The following is a 20,386-nucleotide window of genomic DNA, read 5'->3' on the forward strand; positions in this document are numbered from 1 at the left end:
CAACGTGCTGTTGCTGTACATGGAAACTTTACTTATTTGATAAGACCTTTATCATAGCTTTTCATAGAAATAAACACAAAATCATTGATAACCTTATTCTTAGCTCAAGGCTGTCAGGGACAGTAGATACTGAAGTGTATGAATATAGTGCAAAAGCAGTATCTTTTCAAAATGTGCTGCTGGCCTAGGAAAGTATTTTCATTCACTTATGATGGTTTAGAATCATGAAAATATTTTACATTATGTCTTTTATTTGAATGAAATAAATAACGCCTACTTTTAAAAGGCAATTGGCATTGAAATTTAGATATTTTTTTATTGTTTTGTTTGAGTTGTATCCAAACTGGATCCGTGAAAATAAATTATTACTTCAGGAAATTATTTGGGAAAAAAAAAAAAAAAAAAAAAAGGATTTGTTTTGTGTGGACAAAACCTGGATTTTTGGAGGGAAATTTATTTCAAATATTTCATTTGACCAAAAAATATGTAATTTTGCTGAGGGAGAATTTTAAGTTGCAGGACAGGGTATTTAATATCGGTAAGAAAGGAATAGTGGTAACTTACATGTATTTTACAAGCCTAGTAACTGGAGACCTTGAACATCAGACTTTACCCCAGTACATACCTAATATATCATGCACCAGCTTCAAAAAGTGACAGCTCCATCTCGAAAACAGCACATAGTCCAAGTCACTGCGAGAACAGGGTCAGACTCCCTCACTCTCTGCACCAGGCAAGAAAGGACTGAAATGCTGGATTCTGACAAGATTTGACCTTACTCCTGAGCTGCAAGCAGGGGTTCCACCTTCTTCACTGCTTGTGTGTGTCCAAAGGAATTCCACATGATTTGAAGCTGCAGAAGAAAATCCATATTTATGAATACTTTACACAGGCTTTATTCAAAAGAACAAATAACAAAAAAACCCCAGCTGTCCCTAGTTACAAAGCTGTGGAGTTGCACCATTATAAGAGGAATGCTAAAAGCAGGGTAGAGGACAAAAAGGAATAAGGATCATTCCTTCTCTTTAAAACTCATGTTCGATTTCTCTCACAAAATCAGGTTATTTTATGGCATTATTTGTACATTTTACATTTTCATGAGTTAATCATATATCAGTAACTATGTAAGCGTTCATGCTGAATTATCAAAAAAAAATAAAAAGCATTTTTGGTACTGAAAATAGCAAGTTGTAAGACAGGAATATTTCACATTGTTTCTATGCCAGTTTTGTGATTGAACAAGTGAACATGAACACGAAACAGAACTATGTCTAGTGCAGTACATAATCCCATAAGTAGTTTATGATTCATTGCATCTGAATTTTCAATTGTTTCCATTATGATTCTGTGTATTTTGTGCATAATATACAACGAGTATTTCCTTATCTAAGAGTTACATATAGGCCCAGAAGCACTTTACCCAGTTTTAGCCACACAAAAGGTAGATGCCTAGACAAATCAAATATTTCAGATTAGATGTTATCAATTTCTAGTTAGCAAATCTCAGGTGATCTAACTGAAAACAATTCAACTTGCATGTCTCTCACCAGGATGAATCCTTTTCTTGTGGTGGATAGCTGTGTTCTGTTGACTAAAGAAGGGGTAGCGATATGCTGTTTGTGGATGCCATAGTAGCATGAAAATTTGGAATATGTGCTATACAAAGCAATACCAAAATTGCTGGATACCAGACCTACCACAGTGTCTGTGATTCTAGTTTGTGAGGGGCTCAATAACACCTATCATAGACTCATTGTGTTTCTGCTTCTGCCTTTGCTTCCCCTCATCCCACCTTTCAGATCCTCTGTAGTGCTATGTGACTGGTCTTCCCACTCCGGCAGAAGTGATGGGGAAGCGCCGGCAGTGAGCCTCGCTCTAGGATCACTGTGCAGAGGTGTTTCTCTTGACTCCAGAGGGAGACCACCTGCCTCTTTTACACTGGATGACTGGTTTTTACACAGCTAAATTTTGGGCAGCTAATTCCCACATGGAGATTGCACAATAAGTACAAGAATTACAAACAAAACTCTATACTGAGGAGATGAAGTTGTAAGTCCTGGACCTACTATCGACTTCCTGTGTGACCTAGAGACATTAATTTGAGAGCAAACCGCAGGCCTGTTGTCCATTCCCTTTGTATTGCTTCTGTGATGAAAAGGAGCCAGGGGAAGAGGAGCCAGGGATTTCCGCATTGCAGGAGGAATCCCTGGCCAGTACATAGGTAATGTGCTATTTGCAGGCTCTTTCAGTACAATTGCCTCTTCTTTAAACCAGCATGCATACCTATGATGCTATTCATACTTCGTAAACCATAATTGTTCCAGTTTCAGTAAGCATGGAAATAGTAAATATCCAGGCAAATGTGTGATTTTTTTTTCCCATTCTTGTTTAGTAAAACATGTCAAGGTCTTTTGAACCTCATGCTGAAATCAGTCAATGCGTAAGTGTCAGATTATAAATTAGTGTTATTCTGCTTTAGGTTTACCAGAGGAAAATGAATATTCAAGACTGTCAGCCAGCACTACGGCAGGCTCATCGACTCAAAGACATAGGGAAAACCACACTAGCCAGGTAAATATTTCATTGACAGTCTATGAGAACCAGTAAAAGAGAAAAAAAATCATAGTAGCTGCATGTTGAAAGGTATCTTGATTCAAATTTGTGCATTGCCATTGAAAAATGCAGGTTTCTTTTACAGGTTTGTGTTGAGCTAAGGACAATAATGAACCTACTCTTTTAACTTCTTTTGTTGGGAGGATAATCATCCTGAAAGGTTCTCAGAGTTCACAGTTTATGAAACTTACTGTTGCTGGTTGTGGGGACGCTATTTTCAGGCATGAAATATATTTCTTCACCCTGAAAGGACTAAGACATTATCTCTAACAAGATATTCATTCATACCAGAAAGAGCTGCACAATAATGAAACTCATAGGAATAAATGCATAATTTTATCATCCTTTTGTATATAAAAACAGTGAAGACTTTAAAAGCAGTTTTCACTGGTCTTATACAAATATCAATAAGTAAAAATTAAAATCAAAATATCTATTAATTAAAACAGCAATAGATTCAGATGGAGTATGAATCTTGCACTTTGGTTCTTTTAAATTTCTGTGTAGTTAATGTCACTTTAACACAGAATTAAGTTTGGCATGCATTAAGTGAACAAAAAGGAATAAAATTGGTCATAATATGTTTTCTTCATTCTTTTCCTCAACATTTTATATACAATATGGAACACTTCACTTTTCTAAAGGTGTAGTTCCAAGTAATTTTTTTTATTATTATTTGAGATAACTGTAAGAATTTTACAGTAATGCCAAATATTGTACAAAGAGAAAATATGTTGGAGTTGAGAGGAATCTCCTCAACAGAAACCTCCCATTAACCAGTGGGACAGTTTCTGGACTGTTTTATCAGAAGGTAAGGAAAGTACTTTATCACATTTAAAAGCTACTTGTTGTCTGCAGGGAGCAGCTGACATGTCATTACAACAAAATACTGGCCTAAACCAAACAAATGAATGTTTGACTATTGACTCCAGCAGGAGTGGGATTCAGCCTTCAACATCCTATTTGGCTTTAACATAGCTTTGAAAAACAATAGGTTTTATCTGAGTAAATATGTAAGCAAACTAGTACAAAAATCTTCATTTTTTTATTTTCTATCACAATATCCAAAGCACAGGCATAACTACAGTGTCTATTCTGAGTTGAAAAATTGTGCCGAGACAGCACTTGGCACTGCCCTAATCTCTTCAGCTCTATAAGTGAGATTGGCCAGAGCTGCCCTGGCACACATAAGCATATTGTCTTGCACACAATAACAAATTTTTGTCATCACCATACCTCTCAGACTCCCAAAATGTACTTTAGCCACATTGTGAAGAAGTACAGGTCTACTTACAGTAAACCTTAGAGTTCTGCTATCTCCAGTATACTGTATATACAGTATATATACACTCTCTATATATATATATATATACACATGCAGTATACTACATGAGGATATGTGATTATGAAGATGACCGGAGGCAATGTTTTCAGTTGTCTCCTTATTTTAATGATCAACCAAATACTTACTAGGCATGAGTGGACAAAGAGCCCTCTCTAGTGAATGAAAAATCTGAGTCCCAGACACTGCTCCAGTTATAAAAAACACAGTAAGACACTTTCGCCTTGGAGCACCTTACACCTTTGTTGCTAAAAAGATTGCCTGGGATCAAGGAGGATCACATTTAAATTGCTACAGTGGTGCAATACACAGTTAAATGAACTGGGTATAGGGGAGCCATTATAATCTTATTATCTTTGCAAATGGAAGCTGTATCCTTATGTGAAATTAGTTTGCATCATATAAATGCTTTATTTTAGAAGCAAGTCTTTAACCATTTACAAACTTGTATTTTTTGATTTTTCCAAAACTACTTGCCAAAAGCTGAACATAATTCAATTCAGTACTTTTAAATGTCACTTTTCAGTAAAAAGATACTTTGCCAAAGTGTTTCACAAATCTTTAAAATAGATTCCATGCCATGTACTCAGAATTACATGCAGGGACAATTCCTAAATGCAAGCTCTATAAGAACTGTGACAAGTTTAGAGAAGAAACCTGCAGTTCTGTGATTTTTGATACAATTGCCTTAATGAATAAACATCTTCAAAATGGTGTTGCCAAAAGAAAAAGAAAAAATCTTCCTCCCACAAAAAGAAAAAAGAATCTTAAAAAACTCTGTGCTCACAGGGCTAAGATTTCTTACTGTAAAAACATTCCTCACCATTTCCAAATCATGGCATATATTTGAAAATGATTGGTTTTAATTACAGTTGACATTTCTTAGCTGCTGGTGACTACAACCCTGTTGTAAAAGTCTTTGCCAGGCTTCACTGCAGTAACCTTATCACTTTAAAGTAATACTTGCACAGATGTATGAAATAGGACAGATTGTTTCACAGATCTGTGAAGGTACCGATTGACTAATTGCTTTAGGGAGAGAAACATAGACTGTGTCCTTGGATCTCTTGGTAGATGCTCTGTCATTTCAGCTATAGAAAACTGGTTCATTAGCTTTCAGGGACTTCTAATATTTATGGGGGTTTTTTTTAGTACCTCCCTGTGAGTTCCTTACTGAAGTGACAGGAGTTAGTTAATTTCATTTTTGTTACAGGATCTCAAGGCTCATATACATCCAACTAAAGTTTAGGCATTGTGGCTTACAGTACCCATCATGTTGTCACATCAGGTGATAATTACCTGCATCACTGCCTAATGCTTCCTGCACACTGCAAACCTACACACTTCAGAGAGCAAATTCTTCAGCTCAATATCTGTCGACATGCATCATAATGATCAATCTTTTAACAAACACTTTTGGAAGCAATTACCAAGATATAAAATATCATGTAGATGTGAACTCAGCAACTTAATTGATCATGCTGAAAACAAACAAAGAAAAGTTGGCTGTTGGCCATAAATGCTACTTTTCTAGGGCAATGGTTACTTAAAGGTCAATTCTTATCAGAATGAAAAAGGACAGAAATAGAAAAAAATGTTAAAATACTAACAAAATACTTCTCATTTGAAAGTTATCAATAAAATTTTTCTTTCTTCTGCTAGAAAAAGAAGTGTATTAAAAGTAAAGTTTGATTTTTGTCTCATCAAAAATGAAAGAACTTACATCAAAAGAAACGAAAGCCTTGCATGTTAAAAGATGAACAAAGTATAGTTTTTTTTTTAAACTAGTACCTTTTCCTTCATATTGTTCTGTGGCTGTACAGTTGGAAATCTACAATGTCCAAGTGATTATATCTATAGGTTGTAAGTAAGTACCACGTAAAACCATAAATAACCTGACATCTGATATAACGCTGTAGCTTCATCTTCATCCTCAATGAAGGTGAAAATGGAACCATGAATTTGGGGGTCAAACCAGTTATCAGGAAGTTTCATGCACTTTAATTTGTTCAGATAGTAAATCTTTAAGAAACTATTTGTTAGAGAAGAGCTACGCGCATTTTTTTCACCAATCCAGCACACCACTTTCCATGCATTTTGTCCTTTCCTTGTAAATCAAAGCATTCTAGCCAAGGAACTCTTCAAAAAATAAAATAGAAAATAGTATTGCAAGAAACAATATCCTAATCTACCCTTACAAGAAAACCTACTTTTCTCTTAGCAACTAAGCCCACATATATCAGCTGCAAGGACTGCAATTAACTTAGCTTCTACAGAAAACCTTTTGGTAGCTGTGCCTCTTGCTCCCTGAACAGCATAAAACTTCCTTTTCCAAACTTGATTTAAAATTACTGATTTAAAACGTATTTAGATGCTTATTGTTTCAAATTACTTCAGTGATTTGTTTAAACAGTTCCGACGTTCCAAGTGTGCTTCGATCTGTAGTCTTGAATTCTTATCCCATAATTTCCTTCCAGAGGCAAAGAACCCACCAAAATGGAAGAGATGTTTCTTCTCGTTGTCTGTGCCAAAATCTTGCTTAGGTAGAAAATTTTGTTATGACTAAGAGTCATTTCTATTCCGTCACACTCCACGAAGTGATTCCAAAGTGCACTGGAGACTTCACAGATGTTGAAATTGATTAGCAGGGTCTAAAACACCAAACCTCCTCTAAAATAAAAAATCAGTATAAAATATTACTTCTGTGCTCTTTGGGTTTTACACGAAGCATTTCTCAGTTCTTCAGCCAGTTTGATGGGTTCTCTTCTCCAGACTGTGTTTATTGCTTCCTCTGTTCTCGATGTCTCCTATGAGTGTGTATGTTTGAAAAATAGAGCATAAAGACTGACAAAACATTTAAGTTCTTTGGAATATCAGAAACAGCAGCAAGATAAAACAGAGTCAACAAAAGCAAGACTGTATCTTTGGCACCTCACACAAAAGCTAAGTGACCCTGTCGTCTTCTTTTTCATAGATCCAGGACTGGGGTTTGTTGGTTGGGGGTTTTTGGGTTTGGTTTTTTGGGGTTTTTTTTTGTAAAAAATATTTTAAAGTTGTTCTTAACATTCACTACCAAGTGGGATGTGGTGTGAGAAAGATACAGTGGAATCAAGAAAAGCAAGCCAGCTGAAAGACTCCTTGTTTCTTATGTGGGCAGCAAGAAGCAACATGGTCTGTCTGTAACAGGATGAGATGGACAACCTGGAGATAATGAACAGATGGGAAATGAGGGACAGATTAAAGATGAGAGTGATAATAATTGGGGGTGGGCAGTAAAACAGGCACCATATAAAAGATGATTCAGAGAAGTAAGGTGGGGGGGGAGGGGAGGAAGAGAAGAGAAGAGAAGAGAAGAGAAGAGAAGAGAAGAGAAGAGAAGAGAAGAGAAGAGAAGAGAAGAGAAGAGAAGAGAAGAGAAGAGAAGAGAAGAGAAGAGTAAAATGACTGAGAGACAAAGTAAATAATAAAATGGAATAGGGGTTTTAGAACAGAGGAAAGAAGGAAAAGCCAGAGAGAAGAAAAAAGAAAACAGAGAAGTGAGAAAAACAACTAAAAGGAAAGTAAGAAAAACAGGGGGAAAGAACCAAGTACAGAGCAGAGGGTGGTGGAGTATAATGTGAGAGGGACTAAGGAGTAAAAAAGTAGAAAGTCTATGTGATGTTCCAGATATGATATTCATCTTCATGCACATATCAATGTGATATTTTATGGAACAAAAATAAAAACAACTGTAATAATCCACCTACATTTATAGGGTTGCTTTCTATGCAAGTTAGTTTGCAACCATAGTCTCCTGAAGATTCAGCCATCCAAAAAGAAAGGTAGATTTTCATCAAAAGTTGCAGAGCTTCTTTGTGCAGTTTAGCTTTCTAATGGTTGAATGTTGGCTTATTTGTAATCAGATGATGTCACATGCATTCAACATCCTATGGAAATACTCCCAGAAGAAGACACAAATAAGCAGTTTGCCATCCTAGTAGGTTAAGTAATATCAGATGTACAATACACTCTGGCATAAGATTTTGGTTACCCACTTCTGAAACATGTTTTATCTGTCATGTGTTGAAAAAGGTAAGATAAAAAGTGATGGTTATTTTTCTGCATATTGTTATATTAAAAAATCTTCAGTCTTATCTCTTCTATTTTGTTTAAACCCCATAGTGCAGGCTGGGAGATTGCATTAATATAGGAGCCAACATCTGACAATGAAAAAAGGGAAATGTCTTTCCATATTTGTGAAGAATGTATTTATTGTTTCATTATAGTTTAAGCCATAGCTCTTATTTCATGAAATCTCATTGCTTTCAGCAGTCTCTTCCCTCAGAAAGAGCTGCATATTCATTATAGTTTCAAGGGCCGCCTTTGTTCCTACTTGATTTAATATTTGTTGCCAATCACTTCTTTTCTTGACTGTTCAGAAGTTTAAAAAATGTATAGTCAAGAATGCAGTGTGTTGCTATCCCTCACCCATTGTCACAGTTCTAAACACTGGGCTCTAACATTAGTCATTAATGTCTGTTGTGCTTGCCTATTAGCTGGAAGAAATCTTTGATCATCTTTGAAGTAAAATGTAGCAACCAAACAAGTCTGGTGTAATAAAAAAATCACTAATGCCTTTGTAAACACATAACATCCAAGAGACAACATAGAATGTTACATATTTATCATTGATCTGAATCAGTATATCCCCCTGAATTGTGTTTGTTTATTGTTTTGACAGTAATGTCAAAGAGTTCTCTTTGTAATGTCACATACAGACAAAAATCAAGTCTTATAACAGAGTGTGGCTTTATTTTTAGAAGACTTACAGTCAAAAACATGTGACTTATAGATTAAATGGTATGAGGTAATGCATAGTATAAATTCATCAACAGGTACAATATCCTGTGTTTCTGTATCAAGGGCTTTTGGAGGGCTGATGCCCCTCTCCTCAGCCTGTCCTAGATCTGACTGACCTCCAAAAGGGAAAACACAGGTTCTCCTCTTTCAACCAGTATGTGCCACAGTCAGTTCCCTGCACATTTGATGCTCCTTTTTTGTCTCCACTGCTTCATCCTCATCACATTTTCTCCTGGTAGAAGGCTGTGATTGTTGAGGAGAAGGGAACAAAACTTCTTGAGCAGTCCTGTGCTCTCCCTAAGCTCAGGTGTTTGGCTGAAGTGTGTCGTTATTCCCCTTGGGCTGCTGCTTCAAATTTTAATTCAATGGAGCATGGTCCACTAGCCCACTGCTGGCACCTGTGGAGAGTGACTTCATGTCTGACTTAGTCATAAGTGCCTGGTGTGAGAGAGAATAATTTGGTCTTTCTGCCCTTCATTTTATTGCTGTCACACACTGCCACATACGTGTAGATCAGCAGAGATTTAGACTGCTAACAAACCATAAATTAAGTGGTGTTTGCCTCTGATGTTGTTTGACCATAAGTGTAGTGGTTTTATACAAGAAGGGATGATACATAACATTAGCAAATATGAGTCGATGTTTGTTTTTGTAATTGCTTCAAAAGCATTGTGGCAATCCTAGTCTCTAACTGGTCAAGTAAAGTATCTCCATTAATACCAAAGCAGCAGTCATCGGTCAAGTAGCAACATGATTCAGTTTTTCAAATATTTCTTGTTAGATTATGTACAAAGTGGTATCACCATTGTTAGGTCAGCTGTTCTGAAGACCTCTATGATAATGGTTTGTTTTCAGAACTCATCTTGAGAAAGGAACAATTGCTGTCCTGCACATGATATTTTTCTCAAACATCAGAGGTGAATTAGGAGGATGGTCTGAAGGTTTAAAAGATCATTCCAGTTTATCTGGAAAGAGAAGTATTACCTTAGAGAAAAAAAAACCAACCAGACAAACCAAACCAAAACAACAACAACAAAAAAAAAAACCAACCACAAAACCAAAATCACCTGTATATTTTAATATTCATTGATCTTTCAGTCATTCTGGGAAGGTGTGGTTGGTATCAGAAGTCTAGAGTTGAAAGAAGCTCAGCCAAAATAAATAATAATAAATAGATTAATAATAGAAACCCACAAGATCCAAATAAGCAAATGAAATACACCCCTGTTTTGAATGTATAGGCTTGTCCAACTGTATTCCCAGCTCAGGTAATCAGAGTGCCTGACGTATGCTGTCAAGTATTAGTGAACATCACCTACCTTGTTCTAATACTGTCGGCCAGGTCACACATTACAGCTACACATAGGATTTGTGTACTGATTTTATATCTTTGCAAAATAGTATCTTTATTTAATTGCTGAAATACCTCCAAGCTGTATGGAAGGCAATTAAGCTAATTAATTGAGAATATTGTGGTCCCAGCCTTCACTGAGAGAAAGGTACACACATACAGAAGACCAAGCCCTGCTTTTGCAACTAAAATATATTCCTGCAAAAAAAAAAGTAAATCACCTAAACCTAAGCACACACCACACGCTCCCCCCAGAAAACAAACAAACAAACAGAGAAAACCCAAAGAGCATGGAAGAAAATCAGACAACTTATACCAGAAATAGAATTGTAGTCAGATGAAGAACATAAAATCTTCTGTCTCAGGCACACCAAAGGTATTTGTAGCCCATGAATCTCTTCTCTTTCTGACAAAAATGAGAAGATGCTGATGCCTAGGGAAAACAGAGAGATGTGGGGTGCCTTTTTTGCCAGAGTGATCTCTCTGTTTCCAGTTATCTGTGGGGAAAGGCCTTCTGGAGGCAGAGTTATTTTGTAGCTAGTAATCCTTGGTGGACTTTTCTTTCATGGATTTTTCTAGAAAATCCTTTCAGAAAGCCAAACGAAGGCAGACAAGCAATATTTTTAGAATGAAGCTTGAGAGTTTTCCAAATATCGTGTGCTAGGAGAGGGCTGGACTGGGCAATCAAAGATGCCTGTACCTGCATGGTCTCTGACACCAGAATATCCTCCTTCCAGCATCACCCCATGACTGATATTTGGAGGAAAATTAAATCTGGCCTTCAAAAAATCTAGATAGCTGAAAAATGCTTGTCAGAAGGGAAAGCATTTCTTCCTGACTCTTGTGGTGATCTGATTTTATTCAGAATTGTAATCCCTTTTCAGTTTTGTATTAAATACAGTTACTTTTGAGATTCCCCCAAGTTTTAAATTTCAGCAAATTTATAACTTCTTTTGATTTCATCTATATGACACCTTTTCTAAAAGTAGTTTATTCTTTTGATGTAATAAGAAATTTTCACTGAGAGGGAAAAAAGATTTTCTTGTTTAGAAAAAAGCAAACATAATATATGTATCAGTTACGGATCATCATGTTTAACTCTATTTAAGCTGGCATATCTCCACCAGAGCAATTCCAGATTTGCACCAGACAAAACAGTTGTCATCTTTGCCATTTTCTCCTTTCCCATAAACCCATTTGCCATCTATTTGGAGAGCTTTGTTTTGGAAGATTGTAAAGTTGCTCCAACACAAAGAAAAATCATCAGCAGTTTAAAAGAACTATTAACTAAAATCACTTTATTGTTGCATATCACATATCAAGTTACTACATCCAGTGGGTCTGCATTCGGAAAAAAAATGCCTGTCCCAGCATTCACAAGACAATCACATGAATCAGCTTGGATCCCAGTGGTACATTTGTATTTGACGATTTTTAATTGGAATTTAGAAGCATGTAAACTCATTTATCATAGATGCTCTCTACTCCCTGCTGGGGTCTTACATGGGCAATGCAGATTTCCCAATCAAACACGAATTTACATATTGATTTGATTTATGTTGAATGCTTGCCTAGGCTTCTCAACACACCCTTGGTTTACTGTATGCTTTCCCCTTTTATCTTTAAATGAGTATTGTGTTGTTAAATAACATGTAGGCTGACAGATTTTTTTTCTTTTTTTTCTTAATTCAAGAATTGGTGGAAAAGCAAGCCTTTCCTAATTTATGCTTTTTTTGTAACGCAGATAAAACCTAAGTATGTGTTTGAACCTGAAGGGTCAGGAGTTTTTGAGAGGTTGCAATGTGACTGTCCTGTAGTTTGGAAAAAAGATGTGACATGCATGTTTGGAAGCAGTCAGTGTAGGGGCTTATCAGATGCAAAAAGAAAACAGAGAAAGATGAAGCCATTAGGAGTTATAAACATTTCTGTGAGGGAGATGCATGCCATAATTCCAGAATTAATGAATTAAATTGCATCTTTTATTTTGAAATGATAGGTAAGAACATCCTGATCACTTCTGTCTTTAAAACTGATGATCTGCAGGAGACCCGCTGGGGTTTGTGAACTTCTTTTGAGGGCTTTAATAAAGATAACTGTGACTCACCTATTGGCTGAAAGTTGTTCTGCTTACAGTTTTAGGCAGCCTACAAATTGGAAAAAATTAAAAGCGTGGGGTTTGTCAAGGCAGTTCCATTTCTAAGATAATTATGATAATTTATTGTCAACATTTTACATATGTTACATAATTAATTTTAGATCCTGATCAAATTTTAGAAAGGCACAATCATTGCTTTTCTAGACTCATAGAATCTCCCCATGGATTCCATGACGGTACCTCAACTTTACTAACAATTTAGAGCAATAATGGAAGAGAAACATAATGCTGTAATAATTAATTGTGAACATCTACTGACAGTTACTTTAAGGCACCAACATTGACAAATTATTAAAGAAAATAATTGCAATATTTCTCTAAAGGGAAAATATGGACTAGCTACCTCATGCAAATGTCTCAGGAACACATGCTAATATACTGTACATGTCCTTAAACTGTTTTGTGATTTAAAAGTCTGCTTTATGTTGTGTTTATAAGTCTATATTCAGGGATTTTACTAAAACTTACAGAAGGAACTAAAAACAGAACTGTAATAAAGTATGCAGAACTACATTTTGTGAAAAAAAAAAATAATTGTATGTTCTAACATCCAAGAATGTAATTAAATGGAATAATAGAATCATTTAGGCTGGGAAAGACTTTTAAGATCATCAAATCCAACTGTTAACCCACCACTAAAGCATCTTCCTAAGTACCACATTTATGCATGTTTTAAATGCTTCCAGTGATGGTGATGCCACCACCTCCCCAGGCAGCCTGTTCCAATGCTTGACCATCCTTTCAGTGAAGAAATTGTTCCTAATATCCAATCTAAACCTACCACAGCACAACTTGAGGCCATTTCTTCTTGTTGCTTGTTATCTGGGAGAAGAGACTGACCCCCACCTGTCTGCAACCTTCTTTCAAATAGTTGTAGAGAGCAATTAAGTCCCCCTGAGTCTTCTCTTCTCCAGGCTAAACAACCCCCGTTCCCTCAGCCACCTCTCATAATGCTTCTCCAGACCCTTCACCAGCTCCATTGTCCTTCCCTGAACACGCTCCAGCACCTCAGTGTCCCTCTTGCAGTGAGGGGCCCAAACCTGAACACAGCATTCGAGGTGCGGCCTCAGCAGTGCTGACGGGTACAGGGGGACAATCACTGCCCTGGCCCTGCTGGCCACACCGTTTCTGATACAAGCCAGGATGCTGTTGGCTGCCTTGGCCACCTGGGCACACTGCTGGCTCATGTTCAGCTGGCTGTTGACCAGCACCCCCAGGCCCTTTCCCACCAGGCAGCTTTCCAGCCACTCTGCCCCAAGCCTTTAGCGCTGAGTGGGGCTGGTGTGACCCAAGTGCAGGGCCCAGCACTGAGCCTTGTTGAACCTCATGCAGGTGGCCTTGGCCCATCGATCCAGCCTGTCCAGACCCCTCTGCAGAGCCTGCCTGCCCTCCAGAAGATCAACACTCCCCGCCAACTTGGTGTCATCTGCAAATTTACTAAGGGCACACTTTGTTCCAATTTCTTGTCAGTAGTAGTAGAACTACCAATTATAGAAATACCAAGTAACTGCAAATAACCAAAAAAAAAACCAAACTACTAGAGTACAATACACATTTTTTTAAAATTAAACTCTACATTTGGTCAGGGAGAGAGCAAAGTGAGGTGAAACACTCAAAAGAATCTACTAATGAAAATTAATAAATCTCTGGCAGACAGTTTAATGAGTCCTTTGGCAATAGCTTGATGATAAGACTGTTGCATTTGATACACAAATAGACAATATAAGCTCTTTGTTACTTCTGTATGTTACAAAATATCCTCTGTAAAGTTACAGCATTTGATTTTTTAATGCAGAATGAATTTCCTGAGATTCTAGATTCAAATGTCTAAATAACTCAAACTAATGTTAATTTTAAATGGACCTGTTAACGTGAAACCTTCAACTTTCCAGAGTTAAAAACTTGCTGGAGTTTTTAACTAGCCTAAGAAATAAGACTACAATTAAAATTAATTATTGACTTACCTTGCAGCATTTCATCTTGATTCTAAGACAAAGTTGAAATCCAGTATGTCTGCTTTAGGCCACAAAGTGAAATTTAGGCAGAATTCAGAAGCCTAAATCCACAAGGCAATTCAGGATCTTGGCTCATTCTCCAATGACTGCAATACTTAAATGCATATAACTCAGTAGGCAAAATTGTGCTCTGACATTTTCATGGTTGCCAGCATACAACCAAAGTGCTCTGTCTCCACGAGCTCTTGTGTGCTAAAACGACATTGCAGTTTCCAGTGAATAGCTTTGGTAATTCCACATATTCTTCTCTTGTGCGTCACTGTCTTTGATACTTCAGCTTTTCTTTTTTGTTCAGTAAGGACTCCAGATACCAAACACAGGGATGGTGTTTCCACCAGATGGCAGGGCTGTTAAATGCTATGTATTCAAATGCTATATGTTTTTGTGGGTCTAGCCCAAATGCTATGTTGCCCATGTCTGAGTGACCATTGACTTTGAGTAGGAAAATCCTGGTTTACAGTTGGCATCATCTCTACCTTTTAATGGGTGAAGTTGTTTTTTCATTGTTCATTGAAGAGATCAGTAGTCTTCACAAAATACGTGTTTGGGATATGGAGCTGTAATGAAGAAACATAGCTTGCTGTTTTACATTCTGCTTCATGTAAAATTATTATATGTATAACAAATCTTTAGCTTGTCACAGGTCTAAACATGAATGGAAAACAGAAAAGATAGCATGTTATCCCAATAGATCTAATTACATTCATTGATTCATTTAAAGCTCTGACATTTCTTGTGTGTTTTCCTCCATTTCATTTCCACTGCATTTCTATCACATCCTTCATCAAAGTTCAAATATAAACTTTTCCTGGCTTACTTACCAGATCAATCTCATAATAAGTAAAGATTTTATAACTTTTTCCATCCTTTTTAAAAAAATACAGTCAAAGATGTACACTGATTTGTGGACTGCACCAACATTTGTCCACTGTATACTGGAAAATGAGCTCTATAGTGAAACTGCTGACCCAACATTAATTTACAGCTTACATAAGCAGGGTCAGGATAATAAAGCTTCTTCAGTGCCTATAAGCTATAAATAGGATGCATTTGTCAATTGCCTTGCCCAGGCAAAATGTATTCGCTTTTCACCCTGCACCTGTGTGCCTTTATGTTTCTTAGAATAGCAGTGGCACTGTCTCTATTCAAATACTTTGTCCATCTTTCAAAATCGAAAATTCCTCCATACTTCATTAGTCATGCTATCAAACTTTTGTCATTTGAGCACATCCAACAACACAGGGTTTCAAAATATCTGTTTTCTTATAAGTATACTTATCTACCAGTATTCAGGCACGTCTTTCATTATTGAACTCTGAAACTCATATGAAACTCTTGCGACAGCAATATAACATAGCTTGCTTTTTGTATGTTCTAACACCTCTCTGAGAAGCACGCCTAATACAGGTTCATGAAATGCCTAAAATTTAGATGCAAATAAAGTTTCTAAATTGGGAAGATTGGATTCTAGTCTGCCTGTTTTGTAAACTGGGTTATGCCCACAATTTAAAGCCATGGAAATCTATAGAAATTGGCCAGAGTAAGTCCCAAACTATACATCTGTTCTATAAAATAAAACTACCTCTCCTGTCTTTCTTGATAAATTGTTTCTAATTACAAAGTTTTTATTTGTCATCTAATCTTTCCTACTCACACTGGGGAGGAAAAAAAAAAAAAGAAAGGGAAAAAAAAAAGCTAATGTGTTTTGGTACACAAGAAATCTCTGATATCCCTCTAACAATATCTGTGGAAAATTTAATTTTCCTTTGAGTCACTGAGATGCCCTGTTACATTTTGTGTAAACATAAAAGCAAAGAGGTTTTTGATTTCATAGTGTTATGCAATTGGGATGGCACCAAAATACACTTTAATGTAGTCTTTCAAACACTTTCCATTTTTCTTCTTTTTTCTTAAAAATGCAGAATTTACAGTTGTACTCAACATTATAATACCTTTTATTAAGACATGCATTAATAAATGTTATTAAGACATGGTTAATGCATTTCTCTTTGAAATTTCAACCAACCAGAAGTTAAGCAGATTCCCCATTGATCTTCAGGCACCTCCATGTAAGGTCCCATTCCTTCCCTGACAGCACGTGTGAAAGGTTTGACTTGCACAGGACACATTTGAAGCAGCAATGTAGAACCCCTGTCAGCTTCCGTGGCCAGGTACCTGCTGTTCCACGAAGGAACATCAGGAGCCACAGGCAATAGCAGTCTTCTACCCCAGGGACCCTCATTGCTCATCAGTGACAAAAATGCCCTTCATGTTGCTCAGCCCTCCTTGCAACTGGAACCGACCACATGCATAGTGTCTCATGAGCATTTAAGGGCACTGCACATCAATTCCTTTTTCATGGTAACTAATATGCAGCCATCCCTCATTAAGATAAGGTTTATAAATGCAACATTGACAAGAATAGCCATACTTCTCACATGAGCCCGTTGTGTGAGGTATGAGCATTTTCAGAATGTGATAGGGACCTCTTATAGGTGCCCCTGGTGGAGTTCTTAAGAAGGAAGGTACCAGGGTAAGGGCCATGGGCCATTAGCTGTTGTGTTGGGTTTGGTTCATATCCCTTAGATAGTCCTCTGCTACAGAACACCCACAAGTGAATAGCTCTCAGTACCTCCTCTAGGTGCTGCTGTGCTGCGTAGGTGCTAAGTAGGTCTTAAAGGTTGGTAAGATGGGCTTCATAGCTTCGTGGACTTGTCACAGGGTCTTCAAACTGACTTGAAAAAAGTAGACAATCATAGGAACAGAAAAATAAAATGGGAGGGAACAGTTTCTTCTAAGTGGTTAATGGATCTATTACCGAACTGTTTGGCTACTTCAAGATAGATCTAGAAATAGTTTCAGGCCAACTGAAACTACATTTTAAGTTGTTAATGTATTCTCTGGGGCAAGGCAAGGGCCAGCCCCTGGTTCTAACGATAACACCTATCTGTGACTACCTGGTTCTGGCTGTGATTTCTGGTTCTGACTGTTTGGGTATTTACATTTAGGGGCAAAACCCTCCTACCTCTGCAGCTGCTATTTGCTCTGTATAAAGGAGTATTTTGTGAGTACAAAAATATTATATGACAACAGTTTTAAGACCAAGGTGCTCGAAACACGGACTACTTATAACTATAGGCAGTGCATTTTGTGTTTTTCAGAGGACTGTGTTCATATACCTTTTGTTGATATAGGGGAGTTTTTTCCATTTGTTTCATTTTTAGCATCTGTTTCATAAACTTCGCTTCTATGACTTTTAGACATGAGACTGAAATAAGGCAATTCTGAATAATTCATTTTCTTTATTTTCAGTGTAAAGAATGGTAAATGCATAGAGGGGTCAGTGAGCTAAGCACACAGTTTAACCCTTTTGGAATTTCAAATTATTAACAGGGTTCTTTGATCTGTTTTCTTTCAGCTGTAGTACATATGACAGCAGCTTTCCCTCAGCAAGGGTAGGACTTGAGTGCTTACCCACACATCTATTTATTTCTTTAATTGTAAATGTTAGAATGGCAGCGTTCACAGCCACTCACCATCTAACATGGCTAAGCCAGGGCACGCTGTAGCAGTTGCAGGATTTCTGTTCATCATCCTACTAGAATGTGTGGGTAAGCTTATAATGCTCCGTGGTGCCCTTTGCAAATTATGGATGGAGAGCAGAAGCTGGTTCACTCCTATCATGGGGCTTGGCAGTGTAGAACACCTCTCATGAGGTCAAGGGAAAGTTCTTTTGCTGAAAGTCATTATTGTTTACACATCATTATGAATGTCACTGAGCTCCTTACAATGGAGATAGGAAAACAGGACCTGAATCTGCCCTGCCCACAGGTTTACATCCATGACAAAAGGGGCAGAGGATCCTGTGTGAAGTTTCAACATGGATGTTGCAGTTTTACAGTGCCAGGAGAATTTACTTCATCCATTTTTTTTATTATTTCCTTCTCACTAACAGGTTATTCACCAGCTTAGACTTTCAGAGAATGAGAGTGTGGCTCTGCAAGAGCTTCTAGATTGGAGGAGAAAGCTGTGTGAAGAGAGAGAAGACTGGCAGCAAATCTTGCACAACACGGAGCAAAGAATCACAGCCCCACCTCCACCCCCGTGTAAGAAGCCAACGCTGCTGAAGAAGGTCGAAGATACCTCCTGCAACAGACTGTCTTCAGGCATATGGGATACCACCATGTGATTCAGATGTGTGTGTTTGCAGACTGTTAGGAATGAAACCATCTAATGACTTCAATCTGCACAATCAGCAAGTTTTCTTCCCTTCATAAAGCATGCAGGGATTTTTTACAGGCACTCGCTCAAGAGCACAGGATGGAGGAGCTATTTAGATCTGTCGTGTGTGCGTGTACATGTGTGCATTTGTTCTTTTATATATATATATACACATATACATACATGTGCATCTGTAAGTATATATATGCGTGTGTGTATATATATATGGAGACAAACTGCACTATAAGTAGTTTAGAAGTATGAGACAGTCACTTGGAGTTCTCCTATGGACAATGAAGAAACTACGTTAAGCAAATGATGATGGCGAGAAGTGGCTGACAGGCATTTTAGAGAGATCAGGAAATTCTGTGTGCACACTGTACAGCTGTTTTATATAGTACAAAAATATGATGTTTCTTGTTCCCTAATGAATGGTTTTATTATATTACATGTAAACATATATATATTTCTTTGTAGATGTCTGTGTTCTATTGGTGTTGCAAACCCGAAGATTATTTACATGTTTATTACTGGTGTTTTACAACTTTATGCAATTGGTGCTGTTGTTCTTTCTTCAAAATACAGGTAATAAATTCAGTACTCACATTTTTCTTTCATATTTTATCTTTAACAACATACCAAACAGTTTCAACACTGTGTTCTTTCTTCAGAACTGGCAATATCCTTTCTAAAATCCAATCCTGAAATTCTTGCAAAGCTCCTATATACAGGTGTGATTTGATGTTGTTCACAGTCACAAATTGCAGAGCATGACTTCTTTTCAGTGGACTTGTGTTTCTGAATGTGTAAACTGTGAATTCTGCAGTTACATCTCAAATCTTATTTTCATTCTGGGTTATGTAAAATAATGAGGCACTCATTTAGATTAGGTATGATTTGAAATTCATACCTGATTATGCTTAAGGTCAGGTGTCAGTGGAAAGATACATAATGGTAATGAGTTATGAAAATAGGGCTGTGATTTACTGTTACAAGCCAGAAGGCTTTATGGAGATGGGTATGTCAAAGGATTATGTCCTTACGGTCGTACAGTGATGCATTTATACCTCAACTTTCATGTAACAAAATGGTTTCAGAAATTGGAGCATTCTAGCTGGCAAACATGAGTTCTGAGTAATGTTAATTTATGAAAAACATACTGCTGGCAACTTGTTAGCTACTGCTCAGCAGTCTTTGAAATACAGCTTTGCCACTAAAAAGTGTAATTTATATATATACACAGGTATTTTGTCAGGAGCCGCTTATTTTAAGTTTTTGGAGTACGCAGAGCCACTGAGAAAAACTTTTCTTGGCTGTTTGCCCCATTCCTATTGGGATCCAGGAAAAAGTACTTGTAGTTTTGCAAGGGGATGTAGGACTAATATTTTCAAATGTAAGCTAGGTTTAAAAAACCAAGCTCACCCTTGGTTGGAAGTTGTTGAGAAAGGAAAAAGAAAAAAAAAAAAAAGAAACAAAAACAAAGAAAAACCTGCTTAGAGACGTAGCTTTTCCCATCGTGTATGATAGAAGCTTCAAGCAGGATGAATGGTAAAAAACAGTCACATGCTTGTTTGTTTTTACAGGGAAGCAGCAAAATTCAAATCGTTCCCATGAGTCTCATCAAGCTGTAGACAGAATTAAGCACCTTCTCTTGCTAGACATTAAAATAAACATTTCAAGTGGGCAAGGAAAGGAAGACACCAGGTTAGCTCAGGATTTTACCAGTTAACTTCACAGAAGTCCTCTCTGTGAGATTACCCATTCCTGTTTCATGGAGAAGCAGGCACTCTAGGCTCTGAATCTTACCTTCAGCTGATGTAAGTGGCCATAGAGCATTACTTGACCCAGGA

General features: G+C 37.2%; 1 protein-coding gene across 4 annotated transcripts in view; it reads left to right on the plus strand.

Moving 5' to 3' along the window:
* The window catches only part of MYO16 (myosin XVI), a 452,710-nt gene extending 432,686 nt beyond the window's left edge, over positions 1-20,024 (plus strand). For 3 of the 4 annotated variants that reach the window (XM_080377718.1, XM_080377716.1, XM_080377717.1), the window contains 2 exons: positions 2,480-2,571; positions 18,271-20,024. In XM_080377718.1, the coding sequence (XP_080233844.1) occupies positions 2,480-2,571; positions 18,271-18,504 (326 nt within the window). In that variant the 3' untranslated portion in view covers positions 18,505-20,024. The remainder of the gene's footprint in view (positions 1-2,479; positions 2,572-18,270) is intronic. The other variant, XM_080377719.1, reaches the window with a different exon arrangement.
* Positions 20,025-20,386: the final 362 nt, after the last annotated feature.

The sequence above is a fragment of the Falco punctatus genome (assembly GCF_963210335.1).
Source record: "Falco punctatus genome assembly, chromosome: 2".
Taxonomy (NCBI): Eukaryota; Metazoa; Chordata; class Aves; order Falconiformes; family Falconidae; genus Falco; species Falco punctatus.